Source organism: Zootermopsis nevadensis, unplaced genomic scaffold, assembly GCF_977971745.1.
Source record: "Zootermopsis nevadensis isolate Lab colony 2312 unplaced genomic scaffold, Znev_1.0 Znev_ptg000005l, whole genome shotgun sequence".
Lineage (NCBI taxonomy): Eukaryota > Metazoa > Arthropoda > Insecta > Blattodea > Termopsidae > Zootermopsis > Zootermopsis nevadensis.
In genome coordinates, this window is record NW_028259137.1 from 4,337,897 (window position 1) to 4,360,422 (window position 22,526).

The following is a 22,526-nucleotide window of genomic DNA, read 5'->3' on the forward strand; positions in this document are numbered from 1 at the left end:
TCCTTCTGGATTCGTTCCCCGTCGTCAGCCCAGCGGAGGGACGCGGAAAACAAATTCAGCCGACATTTCAAACTATAGGTACCACACACATACCTAGCGCCCCTAAGTTTCGTGTCCACTGACAACTCCGAATATATGTAGCGCCGTGTAGCCTGGTACAGTACTTCTGAAACGTCGGTAGAATACAGGACAAAAACCCAGGACCCAATGACTTCATACCCGCCGCCATGATAACCTAAGATCTCACTATAATCCAGTTACCCAACGACCTAAATCGTTCTTTGCTAGATAAATTAGTTGATAAGACGTTAAATAAATTAAAAATAAACTCTGGTCTCAGGATAAATACGGGGTGTAAAATATTACAGCAACACTGTGAAACAAATCAATGGAACGCATAAACGTCACCCTGAAGATGGCAACTGCAATGTTTGTCGAAACATTTGATTTGCCTCACACTCCAAAGATGTCTGAAAGCTTAGAACAAGACAACAGAACTTTGTAACACCGAAAGTTTGTGGCGACCAATGGTCCCACAAAATGGTGGCAGGCTCGTGGAATTCGGTGACAGATGCTCGCGACATTACGAACCGACTCCCTGCATTCAAATGAAGGTTGGTCACAAGACTTTGGAACCCAGCATCGGCCTGCCACCTGTCGGACGATGCTTGCAACCGGCTTGCACGTCTCGACCGCAGCGGCTCGTACTGCCACCTACCGACCTCCTACGAACACACAATTCCTAACTCGCTCCAGCAAAGTTGGATTTAAAACCTGCTTCTTTCCGGGTTGATAATTGGCGTCAATGAGATACGTTTCCGGACAGAAAGACAAACGAATCAAGTCCACAGGGCATCTGTTCAGAGCCTCATTTTAATATTACTCTCCCCTCTACACGAAGGTCTTCGAGGCGGTCTCTTATATTAAAGTTTTATGAAGTTCCTTAAACAGCGTTAATCAGTTGATCATAGTAATGGTCAAGTGTGGTGTTTACTTCGCGGTACGGGCTAAATTCTTATATATCATTTAGATGAGCGTCGGTCTCAAAGGGTAAATTACGCTTTTTATATATCAATTCAGGACGGACAAATACAGACAGTGCTCAGTACTTGATATCGACGTCTTTATAATTGTTTGCCACCGGGTGTGTCAAAGCGTGGGGTACGTTTTGTGATAATTGTGGCACTAACAAAATGTTATATGTTAATTATAATTTTTACTTGCCTGATGAACGGAAATTTCACTGTAATCAAACGTGTTATTTGTCCATTTGACAGCACGTGCTTTCTTACTTGTGTGCAGTACGTGATTTATACGTCACAGTGTAATGATTACTGACGCCATCTATTACCTCGTTGAAGAATACTGAGTTATTGTGCGTGTATGTCTCATTCACATGTTAACTCTTAGATTCGTACCCCAAACACCAAGTTTCATCAAATTCCGTTAAATGGCTCGAAAGACAGGACAAGCGGACATCCAGAATATAATTTTATTCCAATTTTGAGTTTACTTTATGGTCATAACGGAACTAATTCGTCATAATGTTTTCGAGGTATAAACAGGAAGTAGTTGAAACTAATCTGTTCAGTGTGTAAAATCCTATTCACAGCTGCTACTCGTGACGTGAACATAGTGAAAACAATTAGAACCGAATACAAATTAATATGCCACGGAGTTCACTGCTCCATAAGCTAATTTTCGGACTCATTAACACCCAAGCTCGAAATATCTGACTTCAATATGCACTAGATGAAATATTGGTGATGTCCAGTGCTACCGGATTCTGGTCTACGATTTACTTTTAAATATGTAATAAATGTGCTTAGTGCATCGTTTACAACACCTAATAATCGTTCTTCATTTAAATCTCTAAAAATTAAAAAAATGTAATCTATAATAATTCAGTCCGTACCGCAAAGAAAACACAACTCTTCACCATTACAGAGATCAACTGGTTAACCCTTTGAAGTCGAAGCTCGACTAAATATTACGTATTTAAGAATTCAGTCCGTACCGCGAAGAAAACACAGCACTTCACCATTGCAAAGATCAACTGGTTAACGATGTTTAAGGAAATAATCGCTGTTTATATTGAGAATCATAGTTCGTCTGATTAATTTTTAAGAATTCAGTCCGTACCGCGAAGAAAACACAACTCTTCACCATTGCAAAGATCGACTGGTTAACGCTGTTTAAGGAAGTAATCGCTGTTTACAGTGAGAATCACAGTTCGTCTGATTAATTTTTAAGAATTCAGTCCGTACCGCGAAGTAAACACAACTCTTCACCATTACAAAGATCAACTGGTTAACGCTGTTTAAGGAAATAATCGCTGTTTACAACGAGAATCATACGAAACGTATAAATGCAAAATAATTATTGTCGATAACGTAGTACATACAGTTCCCACAGAGCTTTAATCGGCTAAAAGTGGAACCAGTAATCACGAAAATGATTTTATTAAATGTTCTTAATACTTTTAATTATAAATGTGAACAAGACAAATATTTTTGGTCATAAATATTACCACGGAAATTATTTATATTCGTAAATACGATCACAGAAACATCTTTCTACCATGGATCTAAACACGAAAGAACTTTTTGTTTATAAAATAAGTAACAACAAATGTTTCCTTGGAAACCGTTGACAAGGGCTGTATGTTTCACTGGCGTATATTTATAGAAGTAACAGATTACAATGCATAGTCTACGATTTCTGTCATTCTAAAGATTTCTCGAGACGGGGCTAGATTCATCAGCTTAACTCTGAGCTTTTTAGTTTCATTCTGTACAGTAACGTTAACTGTGCAGAGGGGGGAGACCTTGAATCAACAATCATTCTCAAGGGCCCCTCCCCTACATCAAGACTTATCAATCAATATCATTAGAAGGGGCTGGGACCCCTTTTGTGTACTCCAGCTTTTTCGTTTACAGTCTGTCTCTCCGACTGTTGACTTCAAGGAAACAGGCTTACCAAAACAACGGACTGCTTGTAACCATGTGTTAGTAATCGAAGGAAAACAACCCCTTTAAATCCTACCCTCTCGTGGTATTTATTATTTTAATCATACCGATACTTCAGATTATGTTTATACGTGTTTCGTATAGACATACGAATAACAAATATGCAAATTTATTACAGATCATATCGTAATAAGCAGAGTCCAAAAATTTTAACTAAAGTATAATTACTGTTCTAGAGCTTAATATTTCATATCTACTTGCAATTTAGTAGAGACATTACTTCAGCACGTCATGTCTAAATTGTATACACGCGAATTTGCCTGTTAAAATGACACGCGCGTTTGATATTTAAGGATATCTCTTCGTTTGCACAACTTTTAAGACTTATTTTCCTTTTATCCAGGAACAGGTGACTTAATCCCAAGGAAAATGCTATCCGATGTAATCTTCGACCGATACATATTATAATGTTGTAAATGTCAATATGCTACATTTTGAATTAAAGTAGATAATATTAGGATTATTTTATAATAAAAGTGGGCTCCCCAAACACACCATAACAGTGCAAGAAATGTGGAGACTGTCCTACTTGCTTTGTATTCTCAAAAAGAGGATCTGGTATCGAGGAATTATGTTGTCAATCTTGTATTTTAAAAATCTAAAGTTTGTTAACCCTTCTTAAATTAATTTGTGCCTATACGAACTGTCCATGTTTTCGTTATTATAGACCTGTTACCTCTATAGGTTATTTGCGAACGTTTCTTGGATTTTTATATAAAGCTTTGTGTACCTGCTTTTCCCCTATCATGTGGTCGTCATGGCGACGTGAGTGGGCGTGGTTAACGCACGTATCGCGCGTCATCAGACTTTACAGTTTCCCTATAAAATGTGGTCCACAATCTCTGAATGGTTTGTTAACTCTAAATAGAACCGAACAAGCAGCTCTTTAAAGGTTTTTATGTATTAGAGAGTGCAAAGGAAGAATTTCGTAATTGTCATAACTTGAGGACGGTCTTGTTTTGATATTACAGACACCAGAGCATGTAACTTGCGAGTATAGGGTGATTAAAAATCCTGCGGTGAAACATTATTAAGTGTTTTTGGAGAAAATTTGTTAGATAAATATCGAGTTATGTTTTGCCACTTTTAAATAAAATTAAATATCTACGTTCCTGTAAATATAAATTCGGATATTTATATGTAGTACCTATATTAATTACTTTTAATTACGATGGATTAAATGCAAATATTTAGAATTTATTAGTGTTATCAATTTGAACTGCACATCGTCTTATCGTGTAACGGGGACTCGGACACAGTTTACGTATTTCATCAGAGCGACATCGAAAGCAACCCCTCACATGAACCAGTCGTCAAGATTAGGTCCCTAATGTCTTCCACGGCTTCCAGGTGCTACTAATCTGGTCGTCGGGATCTTGTACTTTAATGGCATACAAATGTTCTTTACTACATCGCCACAAACCAAACGCAGTGGGTTCAGATCAAGATGAGATAGACGAGGTCACAAGACCAGACCGTCAAGACAGGTGCATACTTCCACAAATGGCGGTTCAACCAATCAGTGGACAGGACGCCGTGGTGCTGAAAACACGAATATTAACCCTTTGCAAGAGAGAGATAAGAAGGACTGCGGAAGAACAGAATTTGCAAAGAGGAAATTGGTGGGGGGGAAGTGAGGGACACTTCGATTTCTGAGAAGAAAGCTCGTCTAAATATTACGTATTTAAGAATTCAGTCCGTACCGCGAAGTAAACACAACTCTTCACCATTACAAAAATCGACTGGTTAACGCTGTTTAAGGAAATAATCGCTGTTAACATCGAGGATCATAGTTCGTCTAAATATTACGTATTTAAGAATTCAGTCCGTACCGCGAAGTAAACACAACTCTTCACCATTACAAAGATCAACTGGTTAACGCTGTTTAAGAAAATAATCGCTGTTAACATCGAGGATCATAGTTCGTCTAAATATTACGTATTTAAGAATTCAGTCCGTACCGCGAAGTAAACACAACTCTTCACCATTACAAAGATCAACTGGCTAACGCTGTTTAAGGAAATGATCGCTGTTTACGTTGAGAATCATACGAAATACATAAATAAAAATTGAAGAATTGTTGATTGTTGAAGCAGGTGGTACATATACTTACCACTGGGCTTCAAAATGTTAAGCGGTATATCTTGTAGTTATGTGGAATGCGGTCTTTCAAGGGCATTAGCCTAATGGATTCCACATAAAAGATTCGCTACTACGAACTGTCCAATTAATCGCCTACGATTACAGTCCGAATGTCATGTACCATGAGGATTCTGTGCCCATTCATGAGAGACGTGGGATTTGAAGCATTGCGTTGCTGTGGGAAGTAACGCTAACTATAGGCGACAAGTGAAATTAGAACCGTCACGTGACATCACAAAGGCTCCGCCACACGAACAAGGCACCGCTTTAAACGTAGTAACACTGAAACGGTGGAGAATTGGAGCACAGTTTGTTTACATTTTCCGCTATAAATTATCTCGTAAAATACGTCTATAAGGCTTCGAGTCATTCTACAAGATCTAAATTAATATTATGCCTAATATATGGTGCGTAAATATGCAAGTTATTTAAAGACATTACCTCGACTTCAGTAGTTTTGTAGCGTCAAATGTACTAAAAAAAATAATGAGGTGAACTGTTATGGATTTGAAAGGATATCGTCGTGAACTATTTCGAGTGAAATCCCTGCAATGATTTCAGAGAAGGAAACCACGCCAACGTCAGACAGAATAGTCATTAACCGAGCAGAGATTCGAACCGGTTACCTCCCGAATAAAAGTCACGAACATCACAGTTCTACGGGCCAACTAAGTTGACAACTTAAGACGAAATCTGGAAGTAAAAATGTAAAGACAGGGATCCGAAAGGCGACTAATGGTCCCTGCTGAAAATCACTTTTTAACTGGTACACGACAATTTGTCTTATTGCTTAGTTAACCAGAGTCAGAATTTTGTATTTTGGTTTATTGAACGACGCTGTTTCAATGTCGTAAGGGACGCATGGTCAAATGCGACATGCTTCAAAAGTGTTTCCGCTTTAGCTAACCTGCTCAATCAGGCCTGAACGCAAAGCATAATTACCATAGAATCTTGAAAACACAGCATGAAACAGACCCAGGCTAGCTTTTGTGAACACTGTGATGAACGATACGCAGGGAATTGAGATTTTAGTATTTTTCTAGAAAGAACGTGTACCACAGTGCGCAGAGACAATGTGACTATACGAAATTTCGGAACATTTAGTTTACCAGAAAGCATTCGATCAGAGTGTATCCACTGACACGAAACGTTAGGGAATGGTGGATCACGGAAATTTGCAAATCGAACAAAATTTTCCATTACCGACCTTGGAACAAACACAAATTTCCTGCTTCGATCTACTTAAAAAAAACTTTAATAAACAAGACATCTGGATATAATCTTGATGTCTGTGGTGAAGCTTTCAAAAACTATATTTTTTTAAATATACACCATAAAATATATATGTTGTCTCAAAAAATATGTATACGCTATGCTTTTGTATGTATTAGTTTTTTTGGGCAACCTATATATGAACGTAATCAGTTGGTGTGGCGTTTTACTAGGCAAATTCACATACCCAAAATAAATGTCTTGACATTTCGTTCGATTGTACAAGTTCTACGTACACATGTTACGCACAACATGAAACTACACAACTTTTCTCCTCGACAAAGTGGCTGATAAGGACACAGTTACGAACAGGTTAGTCTTCAAAGCTCTGGGAATGTTACACTGCCTACTAGCACGCTACACAGACTTCTGCTTACTGCGTTGAAATGAAACACTCAGATATCATAATATGTTCAACACTTACAGAAAGATTGCCGGTCCATTCTCCTTTGCAGACAAAAACTATCGTTCACAAAACACTTATATCAACAGAGAATCCACGATATACTTGTGCATCCATCCGTACTTGAACCGAATTGCTGTCGTCAGCACAGATTTCGTTACGTTAAAAATGAACACACGCGAGCCGACACAAAGCCCGGACGCCATTTGGCGATACTGACGATTGAAGTACCATCTAGCGGTAAAATGTAGAGTATACTTCAACCTAGGCGCCATATTTAAACTTTCTAAATTGATCTTACAAGCAAATATATATTTCGACTGTGTATTTAACGTTCTCTGAGAAACAAAAGATTAAAAAATCATAATTATCATTTACAGACATTCTGTAATAATTATATTATAGCACTAAAATACAAATAAAGGAGAGACGCATGCAAATTTCTGACTATGGCGTAGCATGTAACACGAAAAAATGTTTTGTTGGACTGCATCCTTCGTGTAGGCGTTCCTTAAATTTTTCTTAAGTTAAATCTAAGTTTCGGAAAATGTTTCTATTTCAGGTTACCGGCCGGACAACACTGCTCTGGTGGGTAAATCTAGTGGAGCTAACATATACAATCTTTTTCGCCTCTGTTCCATACCAATTACCATGGAAACCGAGTACACTCTTAAATATTTAAAACCACATCAGTAGGATTAACGAACTGCGTCACTTATGTAAATTCCCGGGATTTTTCACTTACGTTTTCCACAAGAAACCGCCACTGATTATAAGTGACTCCGAATTCTTACGAATTCATCATTCACGACGACCGCTGATATCCTAACAGAGATAATATATAAAATAACATCTTGGATGATCAACTTTCCATGTCTTTTTATTGTAAATACTGAAATTAATTCCAAAATCAACACGGAATTATCGACATTACACATTAATAAAAATATTTATAATCATAACAGAAAATTAATTAACATTTAATATTGCACAAATATAATGTACATACACAAATAAGATTCACAATTATTTATTGGTACATATATATTTTTTTTAAAAAAAAAAACGTTTACAGCTAACATACCTGCATCCAATTAAAAATTAACCAAATTCTCTACGTCACAATACCTAGACAGCGGCTGCTAATCTACACTACGTTAAACAGATCTGTATCTCATCTGCACCAGATCATCTTCTGTGTGTCTAAGATACCGGTTTCTAAGAGATACTTTGTTATATTGACTTTTTTGAGACCAATGCTTAATTTTTGATTTGGAATCTACCAAATAACCCTACGTCAAAATATGAGAGCGGGTGTAGGATTTGAGGTTTCCACGGCGGTGAGTCTGAAGATGGCTGTCTTCTGGGTTGTTGCGCCGTGTAGTCTGACAGATCGCCCTGATGATGGAAGCAGCAAGGGCCTCCGAAACGCCGGTAAACTCCTGTCAATAACCCAGAAGAGAGCAATCTACAAGGGCAAAAGTCTTTTAAAGGGTTTTATCTGTATTTATTTTTACATAAAAACTTCATTTTAGAGACTTAAAAACTCATTTTAAGCTTAGACGCAGTTCCGTCACAAATTAAGCACTGGTTAAGACTAGAATAATTGACGATGCTCTACCGGAGAAGAAGGTAAGGCATGTCAGAGCCTCCTGACAAAGAATTCAAACAGGAAAAAAGGATACGACAGCACAAAACGTTCTGACAGAGACAACAGTTTCCTCTGCCGAAGCAGAGATTCCTTTACGAGGTGTGCTCTCAGCTTAACTACTCTTCTCCTATGGATATTTCGGCTCTGGGACCTTACTCCATACTTTCTGAAGACTTCAACCGCGGTTGTCTGAAAAGAAGAACATTTTAAAAAATTAACTGCAATAATTTCACGCACCATTAAAAATCGTACGAGATTCGATATTATCACAGATTCCGTGTAATTGAGACACCCTGAAGATAGATGCGACATGTTCCTCCGTTTTAAACCTGAAAACCTGTGTCCAGACTTTAAAATAGTCACACAGGTCTACATTTATGGTCGACAGATCCCCAGCTCAGTTAACCACATCGTATCAAATGTACCCAAGGTTATGTGATATCTTGTAAGTGCACTTAAGAGTTTATGCAGAAATCAGACTCGCCATGAATTTTGAATGGGTAAGAATCTGTACCACGTATTCATGGCATATTTCCCGACATTCCTCAGTAATTCCATGTAAATATCTAGATTACAGCTAATACAATTTATTCTAAGTTCACGAATCACTGGCACTTCGTCGATGTTAATTTTCTGGGTAGCTACGTCATTTGGGCTTGTAGGTGGACTACCTAGGGGTGTCAAGCCCTGAAGTTGGAGGCAATATGTTCCTACGAAACGTCGGTAACTATCAACAAGTCCACAAGGCGTTGTTGCGTAGAAGACAATTACCGACGTTTTTACCAGTGTTGATAAACCTCAATGATTTGGAGATTATTAATTCATTATGTCTGCAATGTAAACAGCGTCGTTAAACACCTTGCAAAGCAAGATATCCAACTGGCTGAAGTTTGTCCTTAATTCCAAATCCTTGGGTCACTTAGTTTCGATTGTATGGACAGCGCTTAACAGAATTATTTTGTGTATATCTGGCGGCTTAACGTAGAAAGAATTTATTATATTTTAAATAATCCGGGATCGGAAAAAGCGAAACTACGAAATCCGTAAAAGAAATAGAATAATTCAAAGTGTAAAATGCCTTAATCACAATTATACGTCTCGGGTACAATTATTTCCTGTGAAAACTATTTGTTCACAAAATCTGCCAATCACAGATGGGATCATAACACTTTGAACTTGCCCGCACAACATATGAGGTCCTACTCGTAGAGTAAAAGATAATATTAAAATGCATTTTAGGGAAACAGGGTTAGAATATGTGGATTATATTCATGTGACTCAGGAAGAGACCGGTGGCGGTCTCTAGTGAACCCGATAATGAACTTCCTGGTTTCATAAATGACGTGATATTTCTTTACTAGCTGAGCGACTATTAGCTTCTAATTAGGAATTCAGCTTCATGGAGTTAGTCTAATTAATTGTAAGATTTGAGGTAAACATTAAGACTGGAGATTTTTACGCTATGTCGTACTGTAAGTTTTTACTGACGTTTCGGAGTATTGTACTGCTTCCATGTTCAGGAAAGAATTTAAATGAACGTAAATATTGTGTCAAAACACAGAAGATCACATTCTGAATCGCTTGTTAATGGTTACAACTAATCGGTCTTCACAAAATTAAGAAAAGTGACGAAGGAAAGTTCAGTTACATAACAAATCGGCATTCGCAAACTGCGTAGGGTATTAACGCTTGATGATGAGAACACAGCGAACCGCTGGAGATTCTGTTAGTCACTGTTTAAACACCGCGTGCCTCACAATTTCTATGAATGTGCCTCAGTCTGTTTCTTATTTATCACGTAAACAGATGACTGGATCAAAACGTGATTAATTGGCATCATCTAATTTAATTCCTCACTAACTTAAAGCTGAAACTGTCATAAATTTCAATATTATTCTGACGATGTTTTATTAAAAGGGTTACTGAACTTCGTTCGTCAGCTGTTAACCTGGAAACAATTCAATCCTCACGACCTTCTCACCACAAGACGGAAACGGATCTACTTTATGAAATATTGCCTTCTGTTCGAACAATATGAACAACGTTCACAAACCCAGTACACTAATTCCAACTTTAAATTTCATTAGATGCCACAATATGAATCCCACACACTGTAATACCATTCTGGCCTTCTAATCTGCGGGTAATCAGTTTGAATCTTCATCGGATTACCAGGTACCACGACCAGAAATTTTCTTTCATTGATTCTTCCAGAAAACAAATACTGAAATAGGCCACGACATCTTTGTTCCACGTCATTACAAACACACCATTCATTATAATATTTCCATTTACATAAATCTGAAGTTTCTTAGTGTTAGTCTTCTGGGACGCTACGCTGTGCAATCCCGTAAAAACTGACCTACGATTAAGATGTGCCTACTGCCTCCATCATCAGGGCAATGAGTACATTTGAATGCAGCGTAACCGTGAACAGGCTCGGTCCGATTCATCGGCCTTGGTTCGCAATCTCAGGTAAAATCGCTACTAAACGCTGTACCGAACGACAGAACTCCCGACGTACCTGAGCGCCGGCCTTCTTGCCAAACGCAGCGCCACGGGCCCAGAACGGATACGCTTGAAAGTTCCGATGGCTTCGGCGTGGGACATCCCCTGGAGGGCTTCGCCGTTCACAGCCAAGATCTCGTCCCCTGCGGGAAAAGAAGAGTGAATTATCAGATCGGGTTCAGGTTAGGTTAACAGACGTAGAGGTCGACATTCTCCACTCTATCCTACACATCAGAATCAAGTAAACGTACGAAATCTAAAAATTCTGAAGCAATGTTAAATTACAGAGACGTCTCGGCGGTACAAATTCTCATGCAGTAAACAACCAATAATATTAGACCTTGGGCGCGAGTGTCGATTGAGTGGTCAGCTTCACACTGCGGCCGCTTTGACCCCAAGAAAAATATGCCAGTATTCACAAAGTGCGGGACGTTCATTGGACAAAAAAAAAGCCAGACCAGACGTGGCGATGGCTGACGAACAAGGAGCTACAATTTGTTGGCCCCGATGAAAATGCAAGAACGGTGTACGATGTCCTAGCTCGAGTGTTCATACGTCAAAGTAAATGTTATTAATAACATTTGGTAGGATTCGCTAATTCGTGGGTTGCGATGTTATACAATAAAAGATAAGTGTAATTTTCAAACATCTATTAATAGTTAAACAATAAAAATTAAGAAATTGTATTTGCTAAAGAAAACCAGCTATTCGACAGAAATTTCCTCCCAAACAAGAGTCCGTTCTTATTAGCAAAGGAATCGCAAATGACCGTACATTTAGACAACGCAAAGGGTAATTAATTTTTTGTAACTCATTTGTCGTTGATATTACGATGATGGCGGCGCTGGGGAAGGAATTTCTGTTCCAGGTTTCGGCGTCTCTGCTTTGATGTTAGTGTGTGAGGGCTCTTGTTTCTGCCTGCTCATTAAAAACATCTGCTGTGCGGACGGGACACGAGATACAGCTTATGGGCGACAGTAGGCAACAAGCAGCACGCCTTTCTCAGACATGAAACTATACTGAAGTCTCAAATTATGATCATTCACTGCCTTACAGAGCGACATTCCTTACAAAAATTAAAATTCGTGAGTAAATATCTTTCATATCGCTGTAGTTAAGTTAATCATCATCTCACTGTGTAAGGTATATTATTAATTTTTCCGTAGTTGCCTTCCGTGTTTTGGAGGACCGTACCGCCTTCATCTTCAGGATAGACGGTGGTAATGGTTTTACGAAATCGTTGGCAACAACACGCAAGATTACACGGCATCAAAACCCAGAAAAATTCCAGCGCCTTGAAACCCACAAGGCTCATAGCTACATTATAACTAACCAACTAGATGGCTTACCGAACCCGAATGTTCATCACCGAATTAACCAAAGCCCTGGGCCAACAAAATCCAGTCTCCTTCAACTCCTATCTCCCATAGATCCCGCCTGAGATTATCCTCCCATCTACGTCTAGGTCTCCCCAGCGGTCTCTTCCCCTCAGGCTTCCCAAATAGTGGACCCAACCAACCAGATGGCTTAGGGAACACGAAGGTTCATCACCGAACTAACCAAAGCCCTCCACCGGACCCTGTCCTGGGCCAACAAAATCCAGTCTCCTTCAACTCCTATCTCCCATAGATCCCGCCTGAGATTATCCTCCCATCTACGTCTAGGTCTCCCCAGGGGTCTCTTCCCCTCAGGCTTCCCAACCAGTACCCGGTGCACACCTCTTGCCCCATCCACGCGCGCTACATGCCCAGCCCATCTCATTCTTCTCGACTTAATCGCCCTGACAATATTGGAGGAGGAGTACAGATTTATAATATATAGCTACATTATAAGTTATTTTAAAAAAAACATAAATGAAGGCGTAATATCGATGTCATGCCTGACCGTCAGAATTTCGAACGTCCAAAACAAGTGATGATTGAATTTGCCACTCGCAAATCTAGATCGAGAAATCTGAAAATCTCGCAAAATATCCGTGGCCTTGTTCTGAGCTGTGACACTGTGAAGATCTGTAGACGAATACCAAGTCTTCGGGGGAACATACTGACTCCATCTTCAGAGCATAACTTGCCAACAAATTGTGTTCCTTCTATGGAACCTGAATATTCAGTGCTGTCTCTCTTCCGGCTGGTCAGAGGTTGCGACCTTCAGCCAGATGAATCCAATCCGACTTTCACGCACCATTTCTTCAAGATACGTTTTAATATTATCCTTCCATCTGCACGTACGTATTCGAAGTACTGTCTTACCTTAAGTTTTTTTTTTTCAAGTAAAATGTCTTCATGTTTCGCCTTAGCCCCCACGTGTCCCGTCCGTTTCAAGTATCACCGTTAAACTTCAACGAATGATAATTCATTTGGCAAAGGCGTGCTCCAAGACGTGGGTCTTGACTTCGAATATCTTATCATTCGCTGAACACGCACGTTCATAAGAGGGGGGCGGAAGACGAGGTGGGAAGAAATGGAATGAATAAAATAAAAGAAGTTTATTTTACAAATACTTAAGTTCTGGTGGTCAGAACACTAGCCTTGTAATCCTGGGGTCCCGAGTTCAATTCCCGGTGGTGCTCAGATTTATAACTTGTGTTGGGCAAGGCCGTGGTCGAGGCAACACGGAGTTTTCCTCCGAGCCATCCCAACAATTACTCCTTCACACACAGAAGAAGGCAATGGCAAACCACTTCTAGATCATCTGCCAAGAACGTATATGAACAGGTCCCAGTCCGAGAAAAGGATGGAAGGATCCTGTTCATATGGACCTGTCGTCAGACAGAACACTAAATAATAATAAGATGAGGTGGTCTAGCGGTTAGAACGCTGGCCTTGTAATCCTGGGGGTCTCGGGTTCGATTCCCGGCGGTGCCCGAATTTATAACTTGTGTTGGGCAAGGCCGTGGTCTAGGCAACACGGAATTTTCCTCCGTGGCATCCCAACAATTACTCCATTCACACACAGAAGAAGGCAATGGCAAACCACTTCTGGATCATCTGCCAAGAACGTATATGAACAGGTCCCAGTCCGAGAAAAGGATCGAAGGATCCTGTTCATATGGACCTGTCGTCAGACAGAACACTAAATAATAACTACATCGTGTAAGTCAGACCGCGTGTAATCGGAACTTACACTTTCAGCAGAAAACTTCCCATTTATTTCCACGCGTATAACAGAATCCGCGTTGGACAAAACCGACTTCAAAAAAAGGGGGGTAGTTACTATACTGTTGCGTGCCTGTTTACCGGATGGTAAATTTGTCCTAGATCCTGAGCTTTGGCCCCCGTGGACCACCCTTCTTCAGCGCTCTGATCATTCACGATGTAGAACAAACGAAGTGAACTCCGACATGACATGAGGTGTCCGTTTTCATCATCAGATACAGTACCACGGTTATAGCATTACTCGACGTCTGTTCAAGCGACGCCGAGTTCACACTGACGCAGAACAAGACAAGACGAGTTAACTCAATCTGTCACTGATGGACCAGCGGTACGATTCCAAAACCACACATACTTCTTACCTGGAAAACTTCATACCGAAATCTTCCACACACAAGTAACACGATAGACTGGACAGGTCATCAAAATCGTTCACTCAAATTCTTGTCACACAAACACAGACAAAATCAATTTCTACCCAACTATCACCGCGGGGGCTTTCACGGAAGTTAAAGCGGCCAGAGCGTGAAGCTGATCACTCATTTATCTATGCCGAGATCAAGGACGTTGTGATGACCTCCACTTCCCCCACACGTCTTCAAGATGCGTTTAGAGACACCGACGTCACTTTTATTATTTGGGTTTTTTTCATCTCGTGAAAACTGAATGCAATGTTAGTTTTCTTTACATTGGTACAACTGTTAATGGATCTATTTCTGGCACTCGGGGTCTATGGGAAACACAATTGTATTTACTTTGGACATAAACACATCGTAAAGAAGATATAATAAAACCTGTCGAAACATGTAGCTGATTATTTTAGAAATTATAAATAAATCTCTGCTCAACTTCAGCGTAGGCGGTAGATAAAATACTTCAGTAACAGATCAATATATAATACAGGGTGTGGTCTGCAGATAAGTAAGAATTTGAGAGGTTACCGGTTCGAATCTGCTGTCGGTCTTTCACAGTCTCTCCATACGAATCGGCAACGATCGCGTCCTTCCATATCCCTACCACATATATTATTCTTTTAGATTAAGCCTATAGATGACAGTGCATATGAAACGGTGTCGTTGAGTAGCCCAAGAGTCAATAGTCGGTAACACGATCGGAAATTGACACCCGATCGCGCGAAAGTAGGCCTAGGCTCTCGACGAGTTGTCCGAGTCACTTGAAGGACCCCGTAAAAATTGCTTTGACGTCCTTTCACTCTGAATTAAGACTTAAGAATGATTAAGCATGAGCAGATATTGAACAAAGGCCCGCAAGATGGCGACTGCTGCAGTCCCTCTGAGTTTCAGCACCATGGGACCTGACTTTGAGCAGTGTCTGAAACAGCGAAGTGCGATTCTAAATTTGAATGCTCGGCAGACGAACTTCAGGGCTAGTACAGGCCGTGACGTCACGTTGCTTAGAAGATCTGTAGACTTATACAACTCTCCCTCAAAAAGGGTAACAATACAACAAGTGTCCAGTGTCATCTTTTTCTATCCAACAATAACCCCGGTCCCAATGCCTCCTTGCCATCCAAAGACTGAGTTCGTTGATCAGTTCCGTAACTGAAGAAATTGCCTGCATCTACTACTTGGACGCCCAATGTCCCGTCTTCCAGCAGTCTGATAAGAATTTGTCTGCTTCGCCAGACGTTCAGGATGCATTACGCCACTTATTTTGCTGACCTCGTATTTTTTACAGCATCACTTCTGTGTTCATCTTCATCTCTCATTTTATCTCTTAGCGAAACTCCCAAAACGGATCTCAAGAAATCTCATTTCATATCTTCTCATTCGACTTTTGTCTTCAACCTGTGTGTTCCAACAATAACCTCAGATTTCACTATAGCAACAATGTGTTCCAACAATAACCTCAGATTTCACTATAGCAACAATGTGTTCCAACAATAACCTCAGATTTCACTATAGCAACAATGTGTTCCAACAATAACCTCGGATTCCACTATAGCAACAATGTGTTCCAACAATAACCTCGGATTCCACTATAGCAACAATGTGTTCCAACAATAACATCGGATTCCACTATATCAACAATGTGATCCAACAATAACCTCAGATTTCACTATAGCAACAATGTGTTCCAACAATAACCTCAGATTTCACTATAGCAACAATGTGTTCCAGCAATAACATCGGATTCCACTATAGCAACAATGTGTTCCAACAATGGCTCAGGCAAGTGGTCACTTGGAAGACCTAAGGGTAAATCGAAAGATAATATAAAATGTACCTTAAGGAATTAAGGCGGGAGTTGAGTACCTCAGGACAAGAATATTTGACTTGAAGAGACTAATGAAACTTTGGTTCCACGAAAGCCACAGAACAAACGACTGTGAGCCATGACTTTAATTAGCCCTTACCTCAAAGGAGAGACAAGTCCTCACCATTAAAATGACCAAGTACTGAATGCTGTTTAAGGAAACAGCAGTTTCTTACTCCAAAAGTAATATTATAGGCTCGTAAACACAGTTTGTTAGCAAAGCTAAGAGTTACTGGGTCTTAAATTATGTGGTGCACACAGTAATTAAACACTGAGCTTACTGATCCCGTCCTTTACTAGAACCATTAACAAACTGCACGGCGTGGTTTCTGTTCCATCGTAAAGTTACTACAGTAAACCATCGCATTCGAAGCCCTGCATAAGATTGGACATCCACGTGTTCTTATTTGTTTCAAGACATCAATTACTCAACCACTTCAACACAATTTTCTTCTAGGCCAAGATCGTAAACATTGAACTGCTATACGCGACGTTTAAACTACGGTCTGCAAAAAACCACATTCTCTACGCACCGACTTCGTAACAAAAGGCTATCTATTTTACGTCATTTCAGGATCATTTACTAGGAACGCGATGTCGGTTTTCTTACAATGCAGAGATCCCAGTCCGTCAATGCCTTGAGCCTTTGTTTATTTCTACCCGAGTCATGAAATCTGCGTTGAACAGGATGGGTTAATCTCCAAGTGATAGTTTTGAAATATAATTTAAATTATTATTATTACTTAGTGTTCTGTCTGACGACAGGTCCATATGAACAGGATCCTTCCATCCTTTTCTCTTCTCGGACTGGGACCTGTTCATATACGTTCTTGGCAGATGATCCAGAAGTAGTTTGCCATTGCCTTCTTCTGTGTGAGAATGGAGTAATTGTTGGGATGCCACGGAGGAAAACTCCGTGTTGCCTAGACCACGGCCTTGCCCAACACAAGTTATAAATTCGGGCACCGCCGGGAATCGAACCCGAGACACCAGGATTACAAGGCCAGCGTTCTAACCGCTAGACAAACCGCTATACAAACATTTAAAGCCTAATGGTAAGTATATGTACCACCTGTTTAATCAAAATCATTCAATCGATTAAAGCATCAATTTTTTAAAATGTATAAAATGATCATAATATCCAAAATTATGAACTAACATAAATATTAAAATTATAAAGCTTCAAGGCCACGGAAGGACTACAACCCACATTAACCGCGCTGCTCTAAACCACCTGTAGAGCGTTGCTATCAAAGCTACGCTGCGAGTTCTGAGCTGTCGTCACTCGCCTGGTCTCTGTTCACGTTGTACAATTCTGACGTGAACTCGAAACAAGAAATCTGTGTGACGGCGAATATAATGAGCGGACAGAGACACATTCTACGCGATTAAGATACTGATGTCCGTGCAGAATGTAGGAATTCCATAGCTTTTGATGGGTGACATGAGGTGTTAAAATGTAAGTGACCGAACATTTCATCAGGAGACAGTAACCCAGTAAAGTGGGATTCAAAATCAAGGCTGTAATGAGCTATAATGAAGATAAATTTGAGAACACATAAAGCATACGAAGAGGGTGTAGACAATTCGCTTTGCAGCGTTAAAATTCAGACGCTTATTTTAGGACGTCAAAAACGTTTTAATGCCCTTAAATACAGCTGTTTTAATTTAAAAAGTCTTTTAATTTATTTTATTATTAATTATAGCCTCGATGATTCTACATTGCTCGATTATTGTTAGTTATGGGATACTTTTATACTTAAATAACTGTTATATTAACATTTAATATAAACAAAATAATTTTTAAAATTTATAGTTTTTTAAAAAAAATTCTCCGTGTTTTCTGGCTGGGTTCAATTTGTGTAGCAACTAATCCTGTCTTAATAATTAAAACATTTCGTCGTATTAAAAATGTGTTTTATACGAAACGAGGTTCGACCACGGAGTATCGACTGTTGTAGGCGGTAGAAACTGAGGGAGTCACGTGGCTGCTAGGTGTCCGGGACCCACAAACACGTTCATGTCCCGTTACGTGGACATGACATCAAACCACGCTCCTTGACAAATTGTAAATGAACCTTTTCTGTTACCCGACAAAGCGAAGAACACAAAGGCTGGCAACAAACACACTTCGAGAGTGTACATGACAGAAGTGGTTCCTTTTCGATAAGTTTCTATGATTATTCTATGTGCACCTGAAATTTGGGAAATATATTTAAAATATGTATTTACGTATTATTTTCTGAAGTGGAATACTGTACATACAAAATTAATATTGTATTTATATGAAAATTTCTGGTGTAGGTCTTGTGAACACGGTGATGAACATTTCGTTTTCATAAAAAGTTGGGAATTTCTTAACTGGCTGAAGATCTATCAGCTTCTCAGGAAGGACTCTGGTCCAAGGAGTTATAATCATGTGACCGCGGATACGAGAAAAATACGGGCGGAACATTCCCACGTTCGATTCTAACAGCTGACAGACACGTCGACAAGAAATTTACAGAAACATATTTGTATATAAACACAATATCAGCAATTATTTTCTTAAACAGCGTTAACCAGTCGATCTTTGCAATGGTGAAGGGTTGTGTTTACTTCGCGGTACGGTCTGAATTCTTAAATACGTAATATTTAGACGAGCTTTGACTTCAAAATGTTAAACAGTTGATCTTTTTAATGGTGAAGAGTCGTGTTTACTTCGCGGTACGGACTGAATTCTTAAATATTATTTAGACTGGCTTCGACTCCAGAGGTTCAGTAGGCTCCAGGACAGCGAAGGCAAGGAGAGGAAAAGTAGTTTTTGAAGACGGTAAGAGGTCACTGAATCCATGAAGAAAGGTAAGCCTTGTCCAGTTCACTCCACCTTCACATAATCGCTTTCCGAACTAAAATAAATTCCCATGTACGCTCCATTACCACAGTAAAGGACCATCGCCATGTTTTACCAGATCACGCTTTCTGGTAGAGTTGTAAAGAATAGTACCAAATGATCCATACTCCATATACCTGTTCGATATATGGAACAATGTAATGACTTCTTTATTAGCTTTGCGTGCTCTCTGGCAAAGAGGCTTTGATTACCTTACATGGTTTCCTTTTGGAAATTAATGTTTCGTTACAATACAATGAACATCTGTAGGAATCTGTGAGGTACAAGGCGTCATTAGTGGGACGAAGTCTGTTGACAAAGATTTCATTCCAAATGCTGAGTACGGTCTGAGACACGGACCGTGACCCCTCCCCACGTTTCAACTTTAAAAACAACTGACCGATTTTCAAAACGCTTGATGAGAAGTTTTACCAATGGGGGGGGGGGGGGGGGGGGGCAACTCCGAACCGCGTATTTTTTTAAAAAAATTATACCACAGGTAAAAACAATATGGCGGATTCACGAACATGTCAGGTGGCGACTTAACATAGGGTCCTAAAATTATGTACAATAATATATATTTTACAAACATAAAACTTTTGTTGAGGCAACATTTCGTAGAACGTAAAAGAGGAAAATGGCGGCCGCACAAATATTTTCTTAGGCTTTTAGTTTGACAGAGATAACTTATGAACCATTAAGTCCAGCTAACATGAGAAATTCGGTAGACAGTAAACGAACACATCTACAAATTAGGTGTGGACTTCTTTGTATGTAGATCATCGACTAAAACTTATGCAAACTCTAACGCTAACATATCGGCTGTGGACATAAACATTTAACGAAGACTCCGCGCTGCATGTTTTTCTTAAAATAAAATAATAATAAATAAATAACGTTTCGTAACGTAAGACTACTTACAGCTATAAAGTTCAATAAAGAGATGTCACAAAGTGGGATTCGACCTTGTGACCTACTCCACACAAGTCCACAAGGCTAACTTATTAGCTATAAAATGAACTGTACCATTAACAAACAAACCTACGAGTCCTGCAGAACTATAAATCTGCGTAATAATAAAAACACGTAAGCCTCAGATTCTGTAGTCATGACTGGAAATTTTGAAACAGGCTTTCTTAGCGTTTCTTTTTTTAAAGTCCAAAGCGGCCGCAGGTTGAAGCTCTCCACTCACTTCCATCTACTCTCACAGCGCGGATCGATACTTCCACGCCTCCATACACCTTCAAGTCGTGAGGCGTGGGCGGAGAGCTAATCAGAAGATGGCTGTCTTCTGGGATATTGCGACATGCGTCGACGTTTCAGAGGTTCTTACTGCGTCCATCATCAGAAACCTAATGATGGACGCTGTGAGCACGTACGGACACGTTTTACGACGACATAGAACACATTCTTAACCTCGGCACTGGACAGTGGTCATCTTCATTCCTTGGCCAAAACCCGGTACTGAATGGCCCTGGGATGGTATGTACTTGGTGGTGGTAGCCCTGGCAGGGAATCGAACTAAGGGCGTCCATTCCAAAGTCCAGTCACTAATCTGAGAGAGCTAGGACACCGCGCATACTGTAAATTTCCTCACCTTCAAACAGCGTTCCTGTCTCAGCAGCTTGACCCGTGGGAAATATCGTCTTCACGAATATTCCCATGTGACCTCGGGGCGAGTCCCGACCTCCAACGATGCTGAAACCCAGAGATTTCTTCCCGACGCCTTTCTCGAACACGGCAGCGTGCAGCGTGACCGGAGCGGAGGAACAGCCCGTCGCCAGGAACCCCGAGCGCGTCGTCGGCGACCCCACCGGCGTGCTGGGACTAGTCCCCGCAGAGCTGAATCGACTGTGTGGCAAGGACGTCGCGCTGTGCCTCATGGACAGGGAAACACTCCCGGGCGACGACACGGGAGAGCAGGGACTGGACATCGCCACTGATCGACGTCGATCCTTGGCGCTCATTTCAAGACTTGAATCGGGAAAAGACGGTCTCCCTCCAGCACCCAAAGATTTGACGGTTCTACCTATCAACGCAAAATTCCTGCGAAGTTTGGGCGAATTCTCGTGTGTCACAGTCGAGTCTGAAGGCGTCTTACATCTGAAACTCGGGCGGGAGTTAACAAGAGTCTGGAAATTCGTATCTCCGGATAAAGGACTCTCAAAACTTGGAGTCTTTACAAATACGTCATCATCCTCAAAGTTGTCACGGATCTGATACTTGGAATAATTAGCAGATTCTACGTTATAATTATTGTTATTATTATTACCGTTCACGGTGTTGGGGTCACAATCACTGCTTTGAGAGTCCCTGTGACGTTGAAAATAGCGATCTATTTGTACTAGACCGTCACTGAACTGCGAACTTTTGTTTCGTAACCACAAATCTAATTTACGTGGCGACAAAGTCTGAAAGCACGAGCCATCAACTGAGTGCCTCGTACCAAGAGGTTCCGGATTACTAACACCATCGCCCAAGTCTTCACTTTTGGACCAACATAACTTCGACGCCTCCAACTCGTTCTGGAAACACGTAATGTGTTCTGTGCTGCCAATGGTTTGAGGAGTGGAACTTCCATCAGCGCTAAATGTCGGCGTAGTTGACCTCGATGACCAAATACTATGGTCCGACATCTTCCTTTCTTCACTGGTGAGTCCGTTTGTCTCGAAAGGACTTTCATTCAGTTCGTCTCGCGCTATGACAATGTCGACGTGGAAAGTTTTCAAGAGACTTGAAGGGGACGGAGGTAAACACTTGTCCAGAGAGCTCTCAGCTTCTCCTACAGTTGTCATCCCGCGCAGCAGACGCCCATTCACATTAACAATTTCGTCACCTTCCCTTAAGCGCCCGTCTCTGTAATGAAATGAAGTGATAAAGACGTGTGTATGGCACAGGATAGGATTGAAAGCTTAAAAAATTTATGATAATGTTCACTGGGACTCAACTAAAAAAAGGACTACGTATAGTTATTTAAATACAGGCATACCTCGTTTTATTGCGGTTCGCAGATATTGCGTCGAGCAAGTCTATCGGCGTCATTTTTCCAACAGCACGCGCTCACTTCGTGTCTCCGCGTCACATTTTGGTAATTCTCGCATTAAGACTTAATAGACTACAGTATAGTATAAACATAACTTTGTGTGACTCGCTTTATTGCGGTGGTCTGGAACCGAACCCGCAATATCTCCGAGGTAAGCCTGTACTTTGATCTACGTTT

General features: G+C 40.4%; 2 protein-coding genes across 6 annotated transcripts in view; both read right to left on the reverse strand.

Moving 5' to 3' along the window:
* Window positions 1–7,051, reverse strand: part of LOC110841259 (neurotrimin) — a 497,850-nt gene extending 490,799 nt beyond the window's left edge. The window contains exon 1 of the mRNA XM_087343406.1: window positions 6,868–7,051. The gene's annotated coding sequence lies outside the window, so the exon portion shown is untranslated. The remainder of the gene's footprint in view (window positions 1–6,867) is intronic.
* A 759-nt stretch (window positions 7,052–7,810) lies between these two features.
* Window positions 7,811–22,526, reverse strand: part of LOC110835180 (uncharacterized) — a 160,206-nt gene continuing 145,490 nt past the window's right edge. For all 5 annotated transcript variants that reach the window (XM_087343410.1, XM_087343412.1, XM_087343413.1 and 2 more), the window contains 3 exons: window positions 20,904–22,162; window positions 11,022–11,148; window positions 7,811–8,686 (listed from right to left, as the gene is read on the reverse strand). In XM_087343410.1, the coding sequence (XP_087199536.1) occupies window positions 8,650–8,686; window positions 11,022–11,148; window positions 20,904–22,162 (1,423 nt within the window). In that variant the 3' untranslated portion in view covers window positions 7,811–8,649. The remainder of the gene's footprint in view (window positions 8,687–11,021; window positions 11,149–20,903; window positions 22,163–22,526) is intronic.